This window comes from Silene latifolia, chromosome X, assembly GCF_048544455.1.
Source record: "Silene latifolia isolate original U9 population chromosome X, ASM4854445v1, whole genome shotgun sequence".
In the NCBI taxonomy this organism is placed as follows: Eukaryota; Viridiplantae; Streptophyta; class Magnoliopsida; order Caryophyllales; family Caryophyllaceae; genus Silene; species Silene latifolia.
The window spans coordinates 334,007,008-334,022,239 of record NC_133537.1 but is presented as its reverse complement, the minus strand read 5'-3'; the positions used below and the strand labels follow the sequence as shown (position 1 = coordinate 334,022,239).

The following is a 15,232-nucleotide window of genomic DNA, read 5'->3' as shown; positions in this document are numbered from 1 at the left end:
CCAATATATATGTATTGATTGATTGATTATATATTTAAATAAAGGATTTATTCGTGAAACGAGTCGTAGTAGATAATTAATTTTGTAAAATATATAAGTGTTTTAGGTTGACTTGAAAGTATCTTAGTTAGAGCTAGCCAAATGAATAGGCCAGTATGGCCCCGACCAAACCCATCTATCGGGCCACTTCTAACCCGACCCGACTAGGCTCGATCCACACACAGGTCGGTCCGGGCTCCATATTTCCAGCCCCGCCTGCCCTTGGCCCGCCATTTTAGGAAAAAAATAAAATATGTAAGGCCCGCTAACCCGGCGCGCCCATTACCCACCTTAGGGGCGGCTACGGGTAACCTCCTCCTCAGACCGCCCCGCCGCTTTCACGAGCCGGTTAAGGGCCCCTTTGGGTAAGCCCGACCCATCCTTGCCAAACCTGACTCGTGGTCAACTCTAATCTGAATTATACGTGATACCCAAAAATAAGTAACTCGACAATTTGACATTTGAAACTAAACCGAAACTCGAAATGACCGATCCGACCCCAGCCGGACCCCCCTAACCCACTTGCCAATGTGTGAGTGTGTGACGACAGCTTTCTTAAACCATCAAACTCAGTCTCGTTCATCTTCACATTTTTCTGGGCTACAGTTTTCTCACTGTGCTGTAAACCCTTCCATTAAACCCTAGGTTATTTTCTTCAGAGTCTTCCTTGTTTACAGTCGATTATTGTGCATTGTAAGTAATCTCTGAATTACTCATTATCATTGCCTGTTAATAATATTCTGTGAATTTGTGCGAAAATTTTGTCATTTGATATGCAGCAGGAGTAGTTTTGTTCCGTTTATTTGTGCTTTCATGTGATAGCTATTGATAAAAAGTTCCAATTTTTGGCATGTTTGTTGGTGATATCCGTCTTAAACTTAAAGCGAGTTAAACTACTTCATTAAGTTTAAAACGGATATCTTCGCCTTAAGAGAGACTAGTTGAATATTCGAAGGAGAAACATGATTGGGTTTTCATTTGAATGATTTATTTACATTGAAAAGATGTTGGTTAGCTTAGATGTTGATTTCTTTTAGCTATGTTCGATAATGCAAATTAGGGATTGAAAATAAAGATATATGGAGTCGATTGTAGAATTCGGGTTTTTGGGGTATGGTGGAAATTGGTTATATACTCTAATTTAGTGGACCAGAGGTGGCCAGGATTTCGATTTTGGTGTAGCAAAATATATACGTATAGATAATTAGTGTGAAAGCAGTAAATATTGGTGTAACAAATCACGAAATTCTAACCGAATTTTTCGCCTTTGGTGTAGCGGCGGCTACACCAAAGCCTATAGTGGCCTCGCCCCTGTAGTGGACTCGTCTACTGCCAAATTGTTATGGTAAAATGACTGCAAATTTTTAGTGCATGAAATCGATTCTATGGAAGGTTATAGAAGTTATGTACCTTGTGCCACGATTTTCAGAAAGGGTATAGTCCGAGCAACTAATGGAGTATGCATTATGCACTGATGAAATCTTCTTATCATGATTAAGGACACTAATTGTTGTTTGTTCCTCATGTTTATCAATGCCCTGGTAGTTCTTCATATAGAGTTGAATTTGGTTAACCTATCCAATAGACGTTATTGCTGATTCATGCCAATTAAGTATGGATTTCGACTGTGAACTGTAACTCAATGTCGGAAAGAAAAAAGGTAAAAGTAGAAATCCCATCTTCTTTGAAGCAACCTTAGACTGCATAGAGTTTACCTTCGTAATAAGGAGGTTTCATGCACCTTTCCACTTGGAAATCTGTACTAAAAGGGATGAGTAGACTAGGAAGTAGCCTTTTATGTGCATGATTGCAACTATTGAAAGATGAGGGCAAAACACAATTGTATCTATGTCCTATGATTGCCTCATAACTTATTATGACCTTCTTTTATGCTCTTATATGTTTGACTCATAAAGTTGTATCTTCTGACTGCAACAATCCTTTTTGTCGGTGAGCTACATGTGCTTGGTGTATGTCTTCTATGGTTCTGTAATAGTTCATGATAACTCTAAGTAATAGAATACGCGTTATTGACTTGAAATCTCTTCATTTTGTTGTCTTTCAGGTAAATTTTTCTGTGCCACACAGGTGCCATTAGCATGACCTAATGGCATGCTATAGGCTATCTCATAATCAAATCTGCTCTTTGTGGACTGGGTGCTTAGGGAAGACGTTGCTTACAAATGGGATATGCAGAAATTTGAGTAATGTCCAAAGATGTAATGTTATTAGCTCCTCTTCTGGTCTCCGTGTAAAGGTAGTACGCTGTGTTTTGCTAACTTCAATTTTCGTTGTGGTCACTTCATTACAGAAGACGCATTATAAATTAAGAGATGAGATGAAACTTTGTTAGATTGTGGGAAAAGGTGTTTCTATCATATAGTTCAAGTTGCTCCAGTGTGTTTTAAGGTTCCTTGACATAAATGCATCTATTTTCTCCCAAAATTTTCTGAATCCAAAGAGTTAACCAAAGCTTAGCAGCTTGACTCCTAAATGTCTGAAGTGTCATAGGGTATTGCCAGTGGTGCAAGCGATGGCCCTGGGACACTGGAAACAATTATTTTTGTGTGTACTTTGCTCAATTTATAGGTAAAAGTAGAGTAATTTATGTTTTCATGTAAAAATATCCTTCTATATTTTTCTGGGACTCCCGAAAGAAATTTTCTGGAACCGCTACCGGGTTCTGGCATGGAGAGAATTATTTCAATAAAAACTCTTCATCCCAAGTCATGTATGCATGACTGCAATTCTGACATTCGGAGATATGAAATTGATGATCTCACAATCTACCTCTGTTGCTGACAATTGTACTTTGTATCTTATTCCCTGAGGGCATCAAATTGATGGCTTATGATTTTTTTTTCCTGGATTGAATGATGACCGTGTAGTTGTTTTCGAGTTTTCGTTAAAAAGAAATTGATGATTTAGGTCTTGCTGTTTTGTTGTTTTCAAGAAGACCCTAGTTTTCTCTTCACAATCATCTACACATCCTGGCTTCCTTGATCGGTGAATATGAAACTTTTGTGAGTCTTGTTTCCTTTTGTCAATATATTCTTGTGTCTTCTTTGGTTGAGGTCTGAGTTTGCGATGTACCTTGTGGCTTGTCCTTTAGTGTATTTGGAGCTTAAATTTCTGCCTGTTGATATTTCCTGTGCGAATAATTTTTTCAGGAATTTTTGAAGTCGTCTTACAGTTCAAATCGATATGTTTCCTCATTCCCCAGTGTCTCTTCTGCTGCTAATGTGGATATTTCCGTAGAAAGTGCACAAAACCTAGAACCTGTATTTCCCAGTCCTTCCATTTCCACTGGCGCAGCATTAAGTAAAGCTCCCTCAAATGGTAGAGTGATGCTCATTGATGGGACAGCTGTCATATACAGAGCGTATTTCAAGCTTTTAGGTATCTTGTACATGAACATATGTTTCCCTGTGCAAGGAACTCCTTTTGTTTACATTTTATGTAACTTTATCTACATGGCATTTTTGCATTGCTGATTTAAAGTCTTAATATCATGGTGTCTTGTTTAAGTTAGTAACTTTGTGTTACATCACTTCATACAATATGTCATTTAAACTTTGGGGAAGCTGAATGCTGCTTGAAATGTCAATATCTAGAGGACTTGAACAGTTCACTTCAATATCTGATCTTTGTCTCTCCCTTAAATGATTTAGAAACACTTGTATTTTTCTTGCTGAGAGAAGTTCTCTTCCTCATCAAGATTTACTTTATTTTAGTCAAAAAATTTCGCCTAGACAAATGCCTTACTTTCTGCTTCAGATTGTTCAGAATATCTGTCTGTATGCTAATTTCTATAGAATTTCGTTGGAAACTGATTTGAGAGAGGTTCGCCTATATTTTGGTCCATTTTGTTTTCTATTATGGTTTATTATTCTTTTTTCACTGCTAATTCTTTGAAATGGTTTTTTATCGTCAAATTAATCGACTTCTCTTTGTTTTTTTTATACTGGATGGCCACTATAAATAGTTTGAGTTGCTTGTATAAACGTGCATCTATTATGAGATAAGTTATATTTCATGTTTTGTGTAGCAAAATTGCATCATGGCCATCTTTCGCACGCTGATGGTAATGGAGACTGGGTTATGACAATATTTGCGTCTTTGTCACTTGTAAGTCTCGTGCTTGCTCTTTATCTTCTTTCTTTTATATTTCATGGCTGAATAATACTTTTCATTTGTCACATTTCACTATTACAAGGTTCCCATTAATTTGATTATTCACTTTTTTCTACCACAATTAACCGTTCGTATGCTTTTACTTCAGTATTGGTGTCGTCACCTGCACGTTTTTTCTTTGAGAATACCTTAATGGTGTGTTTGGGAACCTAGAATTGGATTTGAATTCCGGAATTGAGACAATTCAAGCATTTGGGAGCCCCTAGAATTTGGAATTGGAATTGGACTCAATTCCCTATCAATTCCATCTTAGTTAAAATTTGGCACTCTCAAATTCCTACCATATAGTAGTCATTTCAATTCATCACTCCTTGATTACGGTTTTTTGTGATGCAAGTTTCATTGCAATTTTTTTTATTTATGATTTTTTTTTAATCGCAAATATTTTACGTCACAAGATTTATTTTTTCCTAATAAAAAACTCAAAAAAAAAAAAAATTGGTGACTTCGACCCATACTTGACCCGCCCAATTCCAATTCCAATTCCATGTTTTCCCAAACGCCAATGAGAAATTGAAATCCGGAATCGAATTCCATGTGATCTCCAAACGAATTTTTGGAATTGGATTCAAACATTTTGATTTCTACAATTGAAATCAAGAAAATGAAATCAATTCCGGGGTATCCAAACACTGCCTAATGTAATTTGTTAGTCTTAATTTTTTGTTATGATGTCTTAGTCTGTCATTAAAGGCAGGTGTTTAAACATATAGTTATATCTGAAACTTAAATTGGTCTTTCTAATTTTCAGCCATCTTAATGACTGGATTCCATCTCCTCTGCAGATAATTGATGTACTGGAGTTTATTCCTTCACACATTGCGGTAATAATTTGTGGTTTTATTCACTTTTCAAGTGGTTACCTGCCTTATTTTCGCTCTGTCGTTTGAAATTTTGTTTTGAGTTTTTGTGATATAAAGGCTCACCGGTATTCTTTGAGTTAAATTCTTTATTAGCAGCCAAAGAGAGCGAATTTTTGAAAGGAAGTTCTTAGTGGTTACCCATTTCATTACATTTTTGGTCAATCAACGTCACTTATAATAGTTGTTGGGTTGTGGTGATATGTATACACCAAGAGCTTACCTTTTTGTCTCATACTATGAAATGGGTAGCTTCGTGAAACATGATGATACAAATATAGAAGAAAGTTTGTCCTCCCTGCCAATGGGTCTGAGTGTCTGACAATCTTGACCTAATTTTTTGAAAGGAAGTTCATTTCTAGAATGAGAATTTGCATTTGTATTCAGGAATATTATCATAAAACTTAGCAATACTAACTGGTTGAGTGAGCTTTTGATGATGCATATTCCGATGCGCTCTATTACCAGCTCTCATTCATTGCATTTCCTTTGCAGGTGGTGTTTGACCATATTGGTGAGTTTCAGTTGCACTTTTTCTTTTCTTTTTGTGTTTGCTGTCCCTGTACAATCATGAGCAATGTTATCTTCTTGTGTTTTTTCGTGTTTTCTTATCTGTATACGAACTTGTGTTGAGGATGTTATGATGGCTTAAATCATGACATTTTGACTTAATGTATCTCATTAAGCCAGTCCACTTCTGTTGAAGATGCTTTTGGATAATGAGAATTAAGTGAATTTAATGTATCTCATTCCATGTTTTATAGAACTTTATTTTTGCCTTCATAGTTGTTTAGAATCAGTTGAATTGCTTCCCAATCTCCAAGCACCTGGACCACTCAATTGCCTTACCCAAATGTTACGTCTTATGGATAGGGTTCTTGAGCGATAGCAATTTATATGACTGAGCACTGTTATTCTTATAAGAATGACCATTGAAATCCCTTTTGCGCGGCGCTTGTCTCAGTCTTTCTTTTAGTGTGATGCACGATGGTGTAATAAATTGTGCCGTTTTCAAGGGCTTTTATGTGGACACCAAAGGTGAGATCACCAGTGCATATTTCCTTTTTCGGTCGCACAAATTAGGAAGGGAAAAATACGAGGGCTTGAAGAAGCCGAACCAGAGAGAGGGAATATTGGTCAGGCGAGCAGAAATGTATTGGGGACCTATATGTATAATGATTTCTGGGGATGGACTTCTAACAGATGTGTATCCCCTAGGGGCGTTGTTTGGAACTAATCGGATGGAATAGTGCTTTTTGTATCTCAATCTACAGCTGCATTTCTTGCTTAAAACAATTTTACGAGAAAAGAAACATGAGTCTAAAGAAAAAGCAACGCTCTGTATCTAGCTTGAGCTGTAAGCTTTGGCTTTACATTTTTTCTCAGCCTTGATTGTCTAAATCACAGTCCATTATATATTTTAATTTCATTTTCACTTTTATTAGTTCCTTTAGGAGTGGGGTATTTTCTCACCTTTGAGGTGGTTTTGGATGCGAACTTGCTTTCTTTTTTTCCTTGATAGAAGACCTTTCTCGTTTCAGGAAATTCATTTTGTGAAACTTCTAATACATCAAAAGATATAATGTTCAAAGGTATGTTTTTATCTGGCTTTCCATGCTCTTCTGTCTGAACTCACGAATTAACAATCAAAATGTGGGGACGGTAAAGGTGGTGTATACTATTTATTTAGAGGCAGGAATGGGGACGCGGATTGTCTGAGTACTGCTAGCATGTAACAATGTAAGCTACAAACATTTTACAAATGTCCTACTTCAGAGAGCGATCCATGTTTTTTCCGCTTGTAGATTTATTCCCCACTTGATGATTGACAAGAAGGCTGGATTGAAACCTGGAACTAATTCTCCGTACCGGCGTACCCTTCTATTTGTCATGCTTGATATTTATGGAATACTTTTTAAGGTCTGGAGTTGAAAGTCCCTTCTATTTTTTAAGTATTGAGAAGGATGAGCATGTTGTTTCTATTATATGCCGTATAGAGTTGAAAGTCCCAAGAACTTGATTTATAGATTCTACATATCTAGGATTTACTTCAAGAATTATGAATGATAAATATTTTGGGAGAGCAGTGTGGGTCAGATGAAATGTGAGATTTTGATCATCTCCTTTGCCTCTGATATAATTGGTCTCTTAGAGGAGGATCAAGTTAAGTTAATTTGATCTCATTTGTCGCAAATGTAATTGATCTCCTCAAGGAGGAAAATCAAGTTAATTTTGTTGGTTTTGAAATGGGTGAAGAAGAAAGTTCTCGCTTAGTACGGTGCTATTCTCCAGATCTTGTGATGGTATCCATAATGCTCTTTAAAAGGAATTGATAGAGAATTCAAAATGACTGACATCAATCTCTGTATTGCTCTCCTTTCTGAATTAAACTTTCACAGCATCAAACCAAAAAGGATTAGGAAAGTTAGCAACTTTACCATCGTTCCATTTGGTTTCTTTGCACCATTTATAATTTGGAAAATGATGTTGTTTCAGGTGATTTTTTCTTCCAACTCAATTGGTAACACATAGTTTCTAGCTGAGACTTTAGAGTACTTATTGCCTTCTCAAGCTTCATATTCATAGTACTGAAACTTTTATCTATAAAAACCGTTAATTTAGTTGATGCCTACATTTGGATTAAGTATTAAACCATGCCTATACTACTGCAGTACTGCCTACTGCAACACATCATGAATATTTTTTTCCTCGAGTTTTTCTAAAATAATTCCCATAGCCTCTTTGCTGCCTTTGTTTTGTTCCAGCCGACATCGGGATTTTAAGTACTAATACTACTATGATTGAGTTTCTACATATATTTGATTTGAAGTTCAATTACTAATTGGAATTCCTATTGGTGACTAGTCTAGTGAGAAACTAGGGAAGATAAACATGATTGAGCAGAGGCAGTATTTATTGAAATATATGAATACTCGGGACAAAATTATCTTGAAATCATGCTTTAAGTTGAGAGGATGTGTCGTTGCATACCATGCCTGTTAGTCACCTTCCACATTCCTAAACATTGCTAAGTTGGAATCATAAATTGGAGTCAAAATATGCATTACGCTTTTCTGGATGTTATGTCTTGTCAAAATCCAGAGAGTTTAAGTCAAATTGATAGGATGGTGAAAGCTATAGACTAATACTATTTGCATACGTCTTGCGTAGGCATGAACTTTCGCCATAACATGTATCCGGCATATAAGAGCAACCGTGGTCCTACACCTGATACAGTGGTTCAAGGGCTTCAATATCTAAAGGCATCCATCAAGGCTATGGCAATTGAAGTAATTGAGGTGATCAGCTCTGTGCTGAAGCTTTAAATACATTATTTTTGAATATTGTTTTGATATGCCCAGTTCTGCTGTGAATTTAAAAATGCAGGTGCCAGGTGTTGAAGCCGATGATGTTATAGGAACTCTTGCTTTGAGGAGTGTCAATGATGGATTTAAGGTTGCAATGTTGCCTAGCTACTGCTTCAAATATTAAACATATTATTGAGTTTCAAATTACGTAGATCTCATTTCCTGATATGTAAAGTTGTGAATGGTTAAATGGACAGCTTTATCTATATACATTTAAAAACTGAAGCATTTTGAAACGCATAGAAAGTCAGAAATCCACATCATTGTGTTATCTGTTAAGTATAACATTCTAAACTGTTTTTAATCCTATTTCATTTTGAATAACTTATACTGCTACTGTTGCAGGTCCGGGTTGTCTCACCAGATAAAGATTTTTTCCAAATTCTGTCCCCATCCTTGCGGCTTTTGCGAATGGCTCCACGTGGAGATGAGTAAGTTTCCCTTTCTCTTTATATTTTCTCCTCAAACGTTCTTATGTTGTTAGAATGATGGTATGTCCAAATTTCAATGCATTCTATATTGGCTGCTTGATGCGTATTGTGAATTACTAAAAATCTACGTCACACCCATTTTCGCCTGAGTTGGTGCAGAATGGCCTCATTTGGTCTAGAAGAATTTGCCGCAAAATACGGAACTCTAAAACCTTCTCAGTTTGTTGACATTGTAGCACTTATTGGTGACAAAAGTGATAACATTCCAGGTTGAACATTCTCCAATCTCCCTCTCAAAATTCCCATGAAGATGTTGTGCTTGTTGTGGCTTGTTTCACAACCATGTTTCTCAAATTTTATGTAACTTATGTAGGAGTGAATGGAGTAGGAGAGGTCCATGCTGTTCGGTTGATAACAGAATATGGTTCTCTTGAAAACTTGTTGTTAAATGTTGACAAAGTTCAGAAAGACAATATACGAGAGGTATTCTATTCCGCAACTTCTGTTTACTAATTTGAGAAATCTTGTTATCAACTCTTACTCCATAGACATTTGACAAGTTTTTTGTTACAAAAAACAAAAGTAAGTTGCCCAATTCGAACCTTTTTTTGTTAAACTCTTTATATGTACGTTGTGTTGGTTTGACCTCATAAAAGTTTCTTATGACGATTGATGTTTGCCGACCCTGAATTATTGTTGTATTTGTGAATATTGATGATAGCAGTCACTTATACGTGAACGCATCTTACTTTCTAGCATAGCAAAAATAAAATAACGTTTTTTTATCTTCCTTTTTTTAATAAAAATTAAATTAAAATTGTATATTTGAAGTCCTTTGCCATACAAGCTGACAAGCATCTACCATTGAATGAATTTCGTGGCTTGTGGCCTTCATCAGGGAGTTACAGAGGAAGGGAGGTGACTTGGTTTTTAGGGGCAAGTATATTACTCCATAATATTTAGAAGTCGGACATTGTCCTTTATTTTAGTTGGCATGTACATGTTAGAATTAGGACTGCTTACAAAAACGACGCACTTAAAGATGTTCTTAGAGTGTGTAAATCTTCTGTGTGATGTTTAATGAAAGCTAATATAATGAGCAATCTTGAAGTCAGTGCATTGATCGTGCATCTTTAAGCTGGCTGGTGTTTTAGAAATTAGTAAGCATGTTAGTCTGGCGTCTTCTTCATGGAGGTAGCTTGCAGTTAGTATCTGTCTGTTTTTTGGTTATTAGTCATCATAGTTAAGTATTCACTGTGTTCATTTTTGATTGTAGGCACTGATAGCAAATGGGCATCTGGCTCGCTTGAGTAGAGACCTGGTAATCTTGTTTGTCCAAATTTATTCAACTAGTTATTTTTTTATTGCTTACAACATATTTTTAGGAATGGCCTCCGTTTGTTTCTCAGCTGATTACAAGCAACAAAATATTTCATACTTGCGAGTTTTTTTTTAAAAAAAGCATTTTTTTGGAATGTAGGTTTAAATGATTTGCCGAATCTTATTCATAGGTTTTATCCTTGGCTCGTAAGAGTTATTAGTCAAATGTAATGCCGCAAACAGTGCATTATTTTTTTTTTTTATTAAAATACTAGTAACATTCTTTGCTGATTGTATTCTTTCCGTTTATTTTTCCTGAGGACGTTTAACATTGCTTTTCTCTAATGATCTGCTAGTTTTTATTTAGTGAGTATTGCCTTTTCTGACAATTAATCAAAAAATAGTTTGAGTATGTCGATGTATTGATGATGCATATATATGCTTTTTCCCTTTCTTTTGTACTGACTCATTCAAGCCTTGCAGGCCGTGCTACGTACAGATCTTCCTTCTTACATTGTGCCATTTGACACGAGAAATCTTTTATTTCGAAAGCCTGAGGTATGTAGCTATGAATGAAATCATTGTGCAGTACCTAACCATCTTCAAATGAAATTTGATCTGATTGTTGCTACTTCTGTCAACAAGCAATAAAAATATTTAAGAGTTAATAGACAAGAATTACTTGTTCTTTTTAAAAGCTTATGTTCCGCACCTTGCTTTATATTCAAATCTCCTACCGTAGAAGTACATTTCCTCTAAATCTCCTACTAAAATCCATTTTTGGCAAAAAATAAGACGTTTTCCAGCAGAAATCAATCACGAATGATCATTATATTTGGCTACAACTGACTTTTAGTGAAAGGGAAAGATTATCCGCAATTGATATTTGTTGTAATATGATTTACTTGTGCTATTTGGCCTTTAGTTGGAAGTTTGAAGGAAATGTGTATATTAAGTAGCAGTTTTGATGAAAATTAATACTCAGATAAGTTTCAAAAACGTGATATAGAAAGGGTATCTTTGTCAGTAGTTAATGGTCAGTTTAGTTTACATGTACCCGAAATCATGTTTAAACAGTTATTGTCGATAATGATGTTTACATAAAGCAATGCCCTACTGCTGGTAAAATGTTAGTATTTTTTTTTTTTTGGTCAAAACTGCTGGTAAAATGTTATTGAGATCAAGAGTATATGACCAGAACTGTAAAGATATGATGACATTTGCAATTATATACATGCTGGTTGCGCACTTGCCGGAACGGGATCTTCCTCCTTACATTGTGCAATTTGACGAGACAGTAAATCTTGATGTTTATTCGTGTAATTACAGGACAACGGTGAGAAGTTCACGAGTTTGTTGAATGCAATAAGTGCATATGCAGAAGGGTTTTCACCAGATCGTACTATCAGAAGGGCCCTTGACTTGTGGAAGAAACTTGAGAAACAATGAAACAAACGGCAATGGTGGTTTAAGCCAATGAAGCTTTGGGGGTAATTGCTATACTGAAGTTATTGTTTCAAAGTTTGACCACTGTAAAATAGATGTTCTTGTCTGATTTCCGCTTAGTTCAACAGGTTACAGCGTAGAATTATTATTGTAGGACATCATTTCCATTAATCATCAATCATTAATACTATTAAAGCAAAAGCCGGTAACCACTTTTTTTAAAAAAAAAAAACATGGCGCGTCAGTCTTGGAGAGATCGATTGTACATATGTTTAGATAGCCAGAGTATCTGATACGCATACAGGCACATCCGCCTGCAACTACCTGTTAACCCGCTTTCCCATAAACTGGCCACTAATCTACGGAGTATTTACTATTTAGTATTTACCCCATAACTAACCAAACGACAACCTATCCGTTATCTTCTTCGTTTGCAAATCTGCGTTCCCGATTCCTCTCCCTTAAAATTTTCATCTATTTGTTATGTTTCATTGGTTTCCCAAAATTCCAACTGAAGGATGAATGGGTTATGAGGCTGTGGGAGTAACAGAGTAACATGCTGGTAAAGAATGGCAATTTTCGAGAAAATCAAGATATCAGGGAAGAATAATGTGATCAACTTGGCTGAAACTTTCAAGGAATTCAGGTTCAAGTTTTTTCAAGAGCAATCTTGTAGAATGTGATCAACTTGGCTGAAACTTCCAAGGAATTCAGGTTCAAGTCTTTTCAAGAGCAATCTTGTGGAATATTTATGGCATGAGGCTATGTCTTCTATATTTCAAGTCGGCCACTCTCGAGTGGTTTACCTGTTACATGAGGTTTTCAGGCTATTACGTATACCCGGGGGTTTATCCACTGCACACCGAAGGTAGTACTACGAGTCCCCTCGTCATAAAAATAAAAATAAAAATAATGTGATCAACTAATTAGCTTTATTAGTCAACAATGTGGCTCGATTTAAAATTAAATTATTATTATTATTATGAGCTTGCAAAACACATCTAAGAGGTCAGGTCATGTAAGTAGTGAATCAGAATCACCAAAACAATAGCCTGAATCACAAACACCGGCCACACCTTTTAACATGAACTAATGGGCGTAGGGATGTCAATTTCACCCGCACCCGATTAAAATCCGATCCACCCGATCCTAAAAGACGGATGAAAACCCGACCTAAATGGATGACGGATGGATGATGAATGAAACGGATGACGGATGACGGATGACGGATGGGTTGGATGAAGAAATTTCACCCGTCATCCATCCACCACCCGATTTTATTATTATTTTTTTTGAAAAAAATTTATGTATTACATTTTTAAGATATAAAATATTCAATTTCTCTAATTTTTCTACTCTCAAAATATATTTTGTGAAAATTCACACTAAAAAGTTACATTAAAATAATTATACAACTTAATTTTTGTAAAGAATAAAAAGTCGATCATTTTTTTAGTCTTAAGCATACATATACACTATCACCCGTTTATCACCCGATCCACCCGTTTCATCCATGGATGATGGATGGGTGGATGACGGATGATAATTTTCATGGATGCCGGATGGGTTGGATGAGATTTTAATGTGACGGATGGATGACGGATGAGGCTTCATCCGACCCGAACCCGATCCATTGACATCCCTAAATGGGCGGGTTTCATTTCGCCACAGTTACAAAACATGCAATAGACCGGCTAAACCCCTTTTGGTATGGAACAATCAACCCAACCACACTTAATTACTTAATTACCTTGATTAATCTATTTAATACTCCCTCTGATTTACACCAAAGGTAACATAGGGAAAAATGAGATATTTAAAAAAAAGGTGAAAAAGTAAGGGTAAAGAAAAAAAAATAGGTAGGTTATGTAATTGTGGGTTTAATTGGCATCATTTCTTTTAGTCTTCTTATGTGTAGACGTCGTCTTAATGTACCTGCAAACATCAGTTAAATTCTCGACAAAAACCAAAGATTTGATCTTCAACTTACCAGCAGCAGCCCTGACCATTTGATCTCGACCCTTGAAGTGATCCCTCTTGCAGCGACATATTTTGCTCGAATACTCCTTAAGTGCTGCAAAATGAAACCATTCCATGAAAATCTTGCAAACAATAGAAGAGTCCAACGACAGACGTTTCTTCTTATCAATATGAAGAATAACTTCCTCCTCAACCAACTCAACATTATCGGATGACTCAAAACTCGAAATCTCATTGCGCATCTCAAATAAAGGATTTGAAGGGGGAACTACTGTTTTCCTTGAAGGAGGTCTTTATATGAGCTGGCATTGATTCTTAGATGGAAATGGTTTCCTCCTTTCTTGTTGAATTTGAGTAAATGAGCCCATTAATTTTGATTGGAGCAAGGAGTATAGCTGACATTCGTGGCGGTATCGAAACTTACTTCATTACTAACATTCAAACAATCTAAGGATGATGTAAAGGTATATGAGGGGTTGACAAAACATTGAATTGACGGAGGTGAGCAGTCATCATCAGTGTTAAGAAAATCCATAACCACATCAGAGCTATTAATAGCTCTCCCGTGGGCCGTGATCACTACTTGCGTCATTGGCTGGCATCACAAAACTACAAGAGGCTTCACCCGTTTCATAAAGAAGAACAGATTTATCAACCACGTCATTGTTAAGAAGATGTTTCTTACCTTTCATGTCTGAGCCCAATGTGTAATACTACGGATTTTCTTTGGTGACTACTCGACCGAGTAGAGCCTACTCGGCCGAGTAGTGCTGTTGTCGTGGGTTGTTTTGGTTCTGCCGAGGAATACTCGGCCACTATAGTGAATACTCGACCGAGTATAGGATACTCGGCCGAGTATAACTTTACTCGACCGAGTATCCGGTCTAGCGAGTGTTATTTTGACGGTTTGATTAGGAAGTGTTTAAGATTATTTTTATATCCCGCGTCAGTTTCCAAACATCATTTCAAACTTCATCATTTCTACGTTAACCCTAATCTCTCCCTAATCACTTCCTAATCATTCCATAGCATTGTTGTGTGTGTAATCTTCGGAGTTCTTGCGTATAATTCCTCATTCTACTGTTGGTAAGTTCTATTTCTATGTTATTCGTATTCGTTGGGGTTACTGTGTACATTTACGGAATTGGGAATATGGGGGGGGGGGGGGGGGGGGTTGTGCAATGTGTAATTGTGTTATGTGATTATTGTATAGGAGAAGACTTCGTAGAGGAGCCTTTCTGATTGTTCGGGTTCATTCTACTGTTGATTGCTAAGGTAGGGTTTCCCTACTCAGTTTACTGTTCATTGTTAAGACATGTTTGTTGTGTGGCTATTGTTATTTGTTGATCATCGGAGTATGGAGATTGTTGTGACGATGTTGGTGTGAGGGTGTTGCGACGGCTGTGATGTCATGTGATTGTGATTGTGGTGGAGTCACTTGCGGGAGTGGCTCCACACCCTAGTTCGCCCTCCGTGGAACCCGCCACGGGAGGGGATGTGCACATTAAGGGACAAAGATCGTTTGTCGCTCGTTGAGGAGCTGGACTAAGTGGGATCGACTGCGGTCACCCACTGGCGGCGAGGATTACCTGTT

The 15,232-nt window shown here is 36.7% G+C and overlaps 1 protein-coding gene across 3 annotated transcripts; it reads left to right on the top strand.

Annotated features, from left to right (window-relative positions):
- Positions 1 to 581: 581 nt before the first annotated feature.
- Positions 582 to 11,859, top strand: LOC141618836 (uncharacterized). Of its 3 annotated transcripts, none has more exons than XM_074435902.1 (15): positions 582 to 732; positions 2,105 to 2,296; positions 3,210 to 3,438; positions 4,088 to 4,167; positions 5,019 to 5,057; positions 5,589 to 5,607; positions 6,635 to 6,685; positions 8,265 to 8,392; positions 8,481 to 8,549; positions 8,807 to 8,892; positions 9,052 to 9,161; positions 9,266 to 9,375; positions 10,169 to 10,213; positions 10,696 to 10,770; positions 11,542 to 11,859. In XM_074435902.1, exons 2-15 carry the CDS (start codon positions 2,147 to 2,149, stop codon positions 11,659 to 11,661), a joined length of 1,311 nt encoding a protein of 436 aa, XP_074292003.1. In that variant the 5' UTR covers positions 582 to 732; positions 2,105 to 2,146; the 3' UTR covers positions 11,662 to 11,859. The 3 variants fall into 3 exon arrangements, with proteins under 3 accessions (XP_074292003.1, XP_074292005.1, XP_074292004.1); XM_074435903.1 differs by having other exon boundaries at positions 598 to 684; XM_074435904.1 differs by lacking the exon at positions 6,635 to 6,685.
- The last annotated feature ends 3,373 nt before the right edge of the window (positions 11,860 to 15,232 follow it).

Bases quoted from the DNA above. Each gene is read 5' to 3' on its own strand.
- LOC141618836 (XM_074435902.1), top strand. From the start codon at position 2,147: ATGGCATGCTATAGGCTATCTCATAATCAAATCTGCTCTTTGTGGACT. The intron at 2,297-3,209 runs GTAGTACGCTGT...TAATTTTTTCAG, and splicing joins CTTCTGGTCTCCGTGTAAAG to GAATTTTTGAAGTCGTCTTA. The intron at 10,214-10,695 runs GTAATCTTGTTT...CAAGCCTTGCAG, and splicing joins CTCGCTTGAGTAGAGACCTG to GCCGTGCTACGTACAGATCT.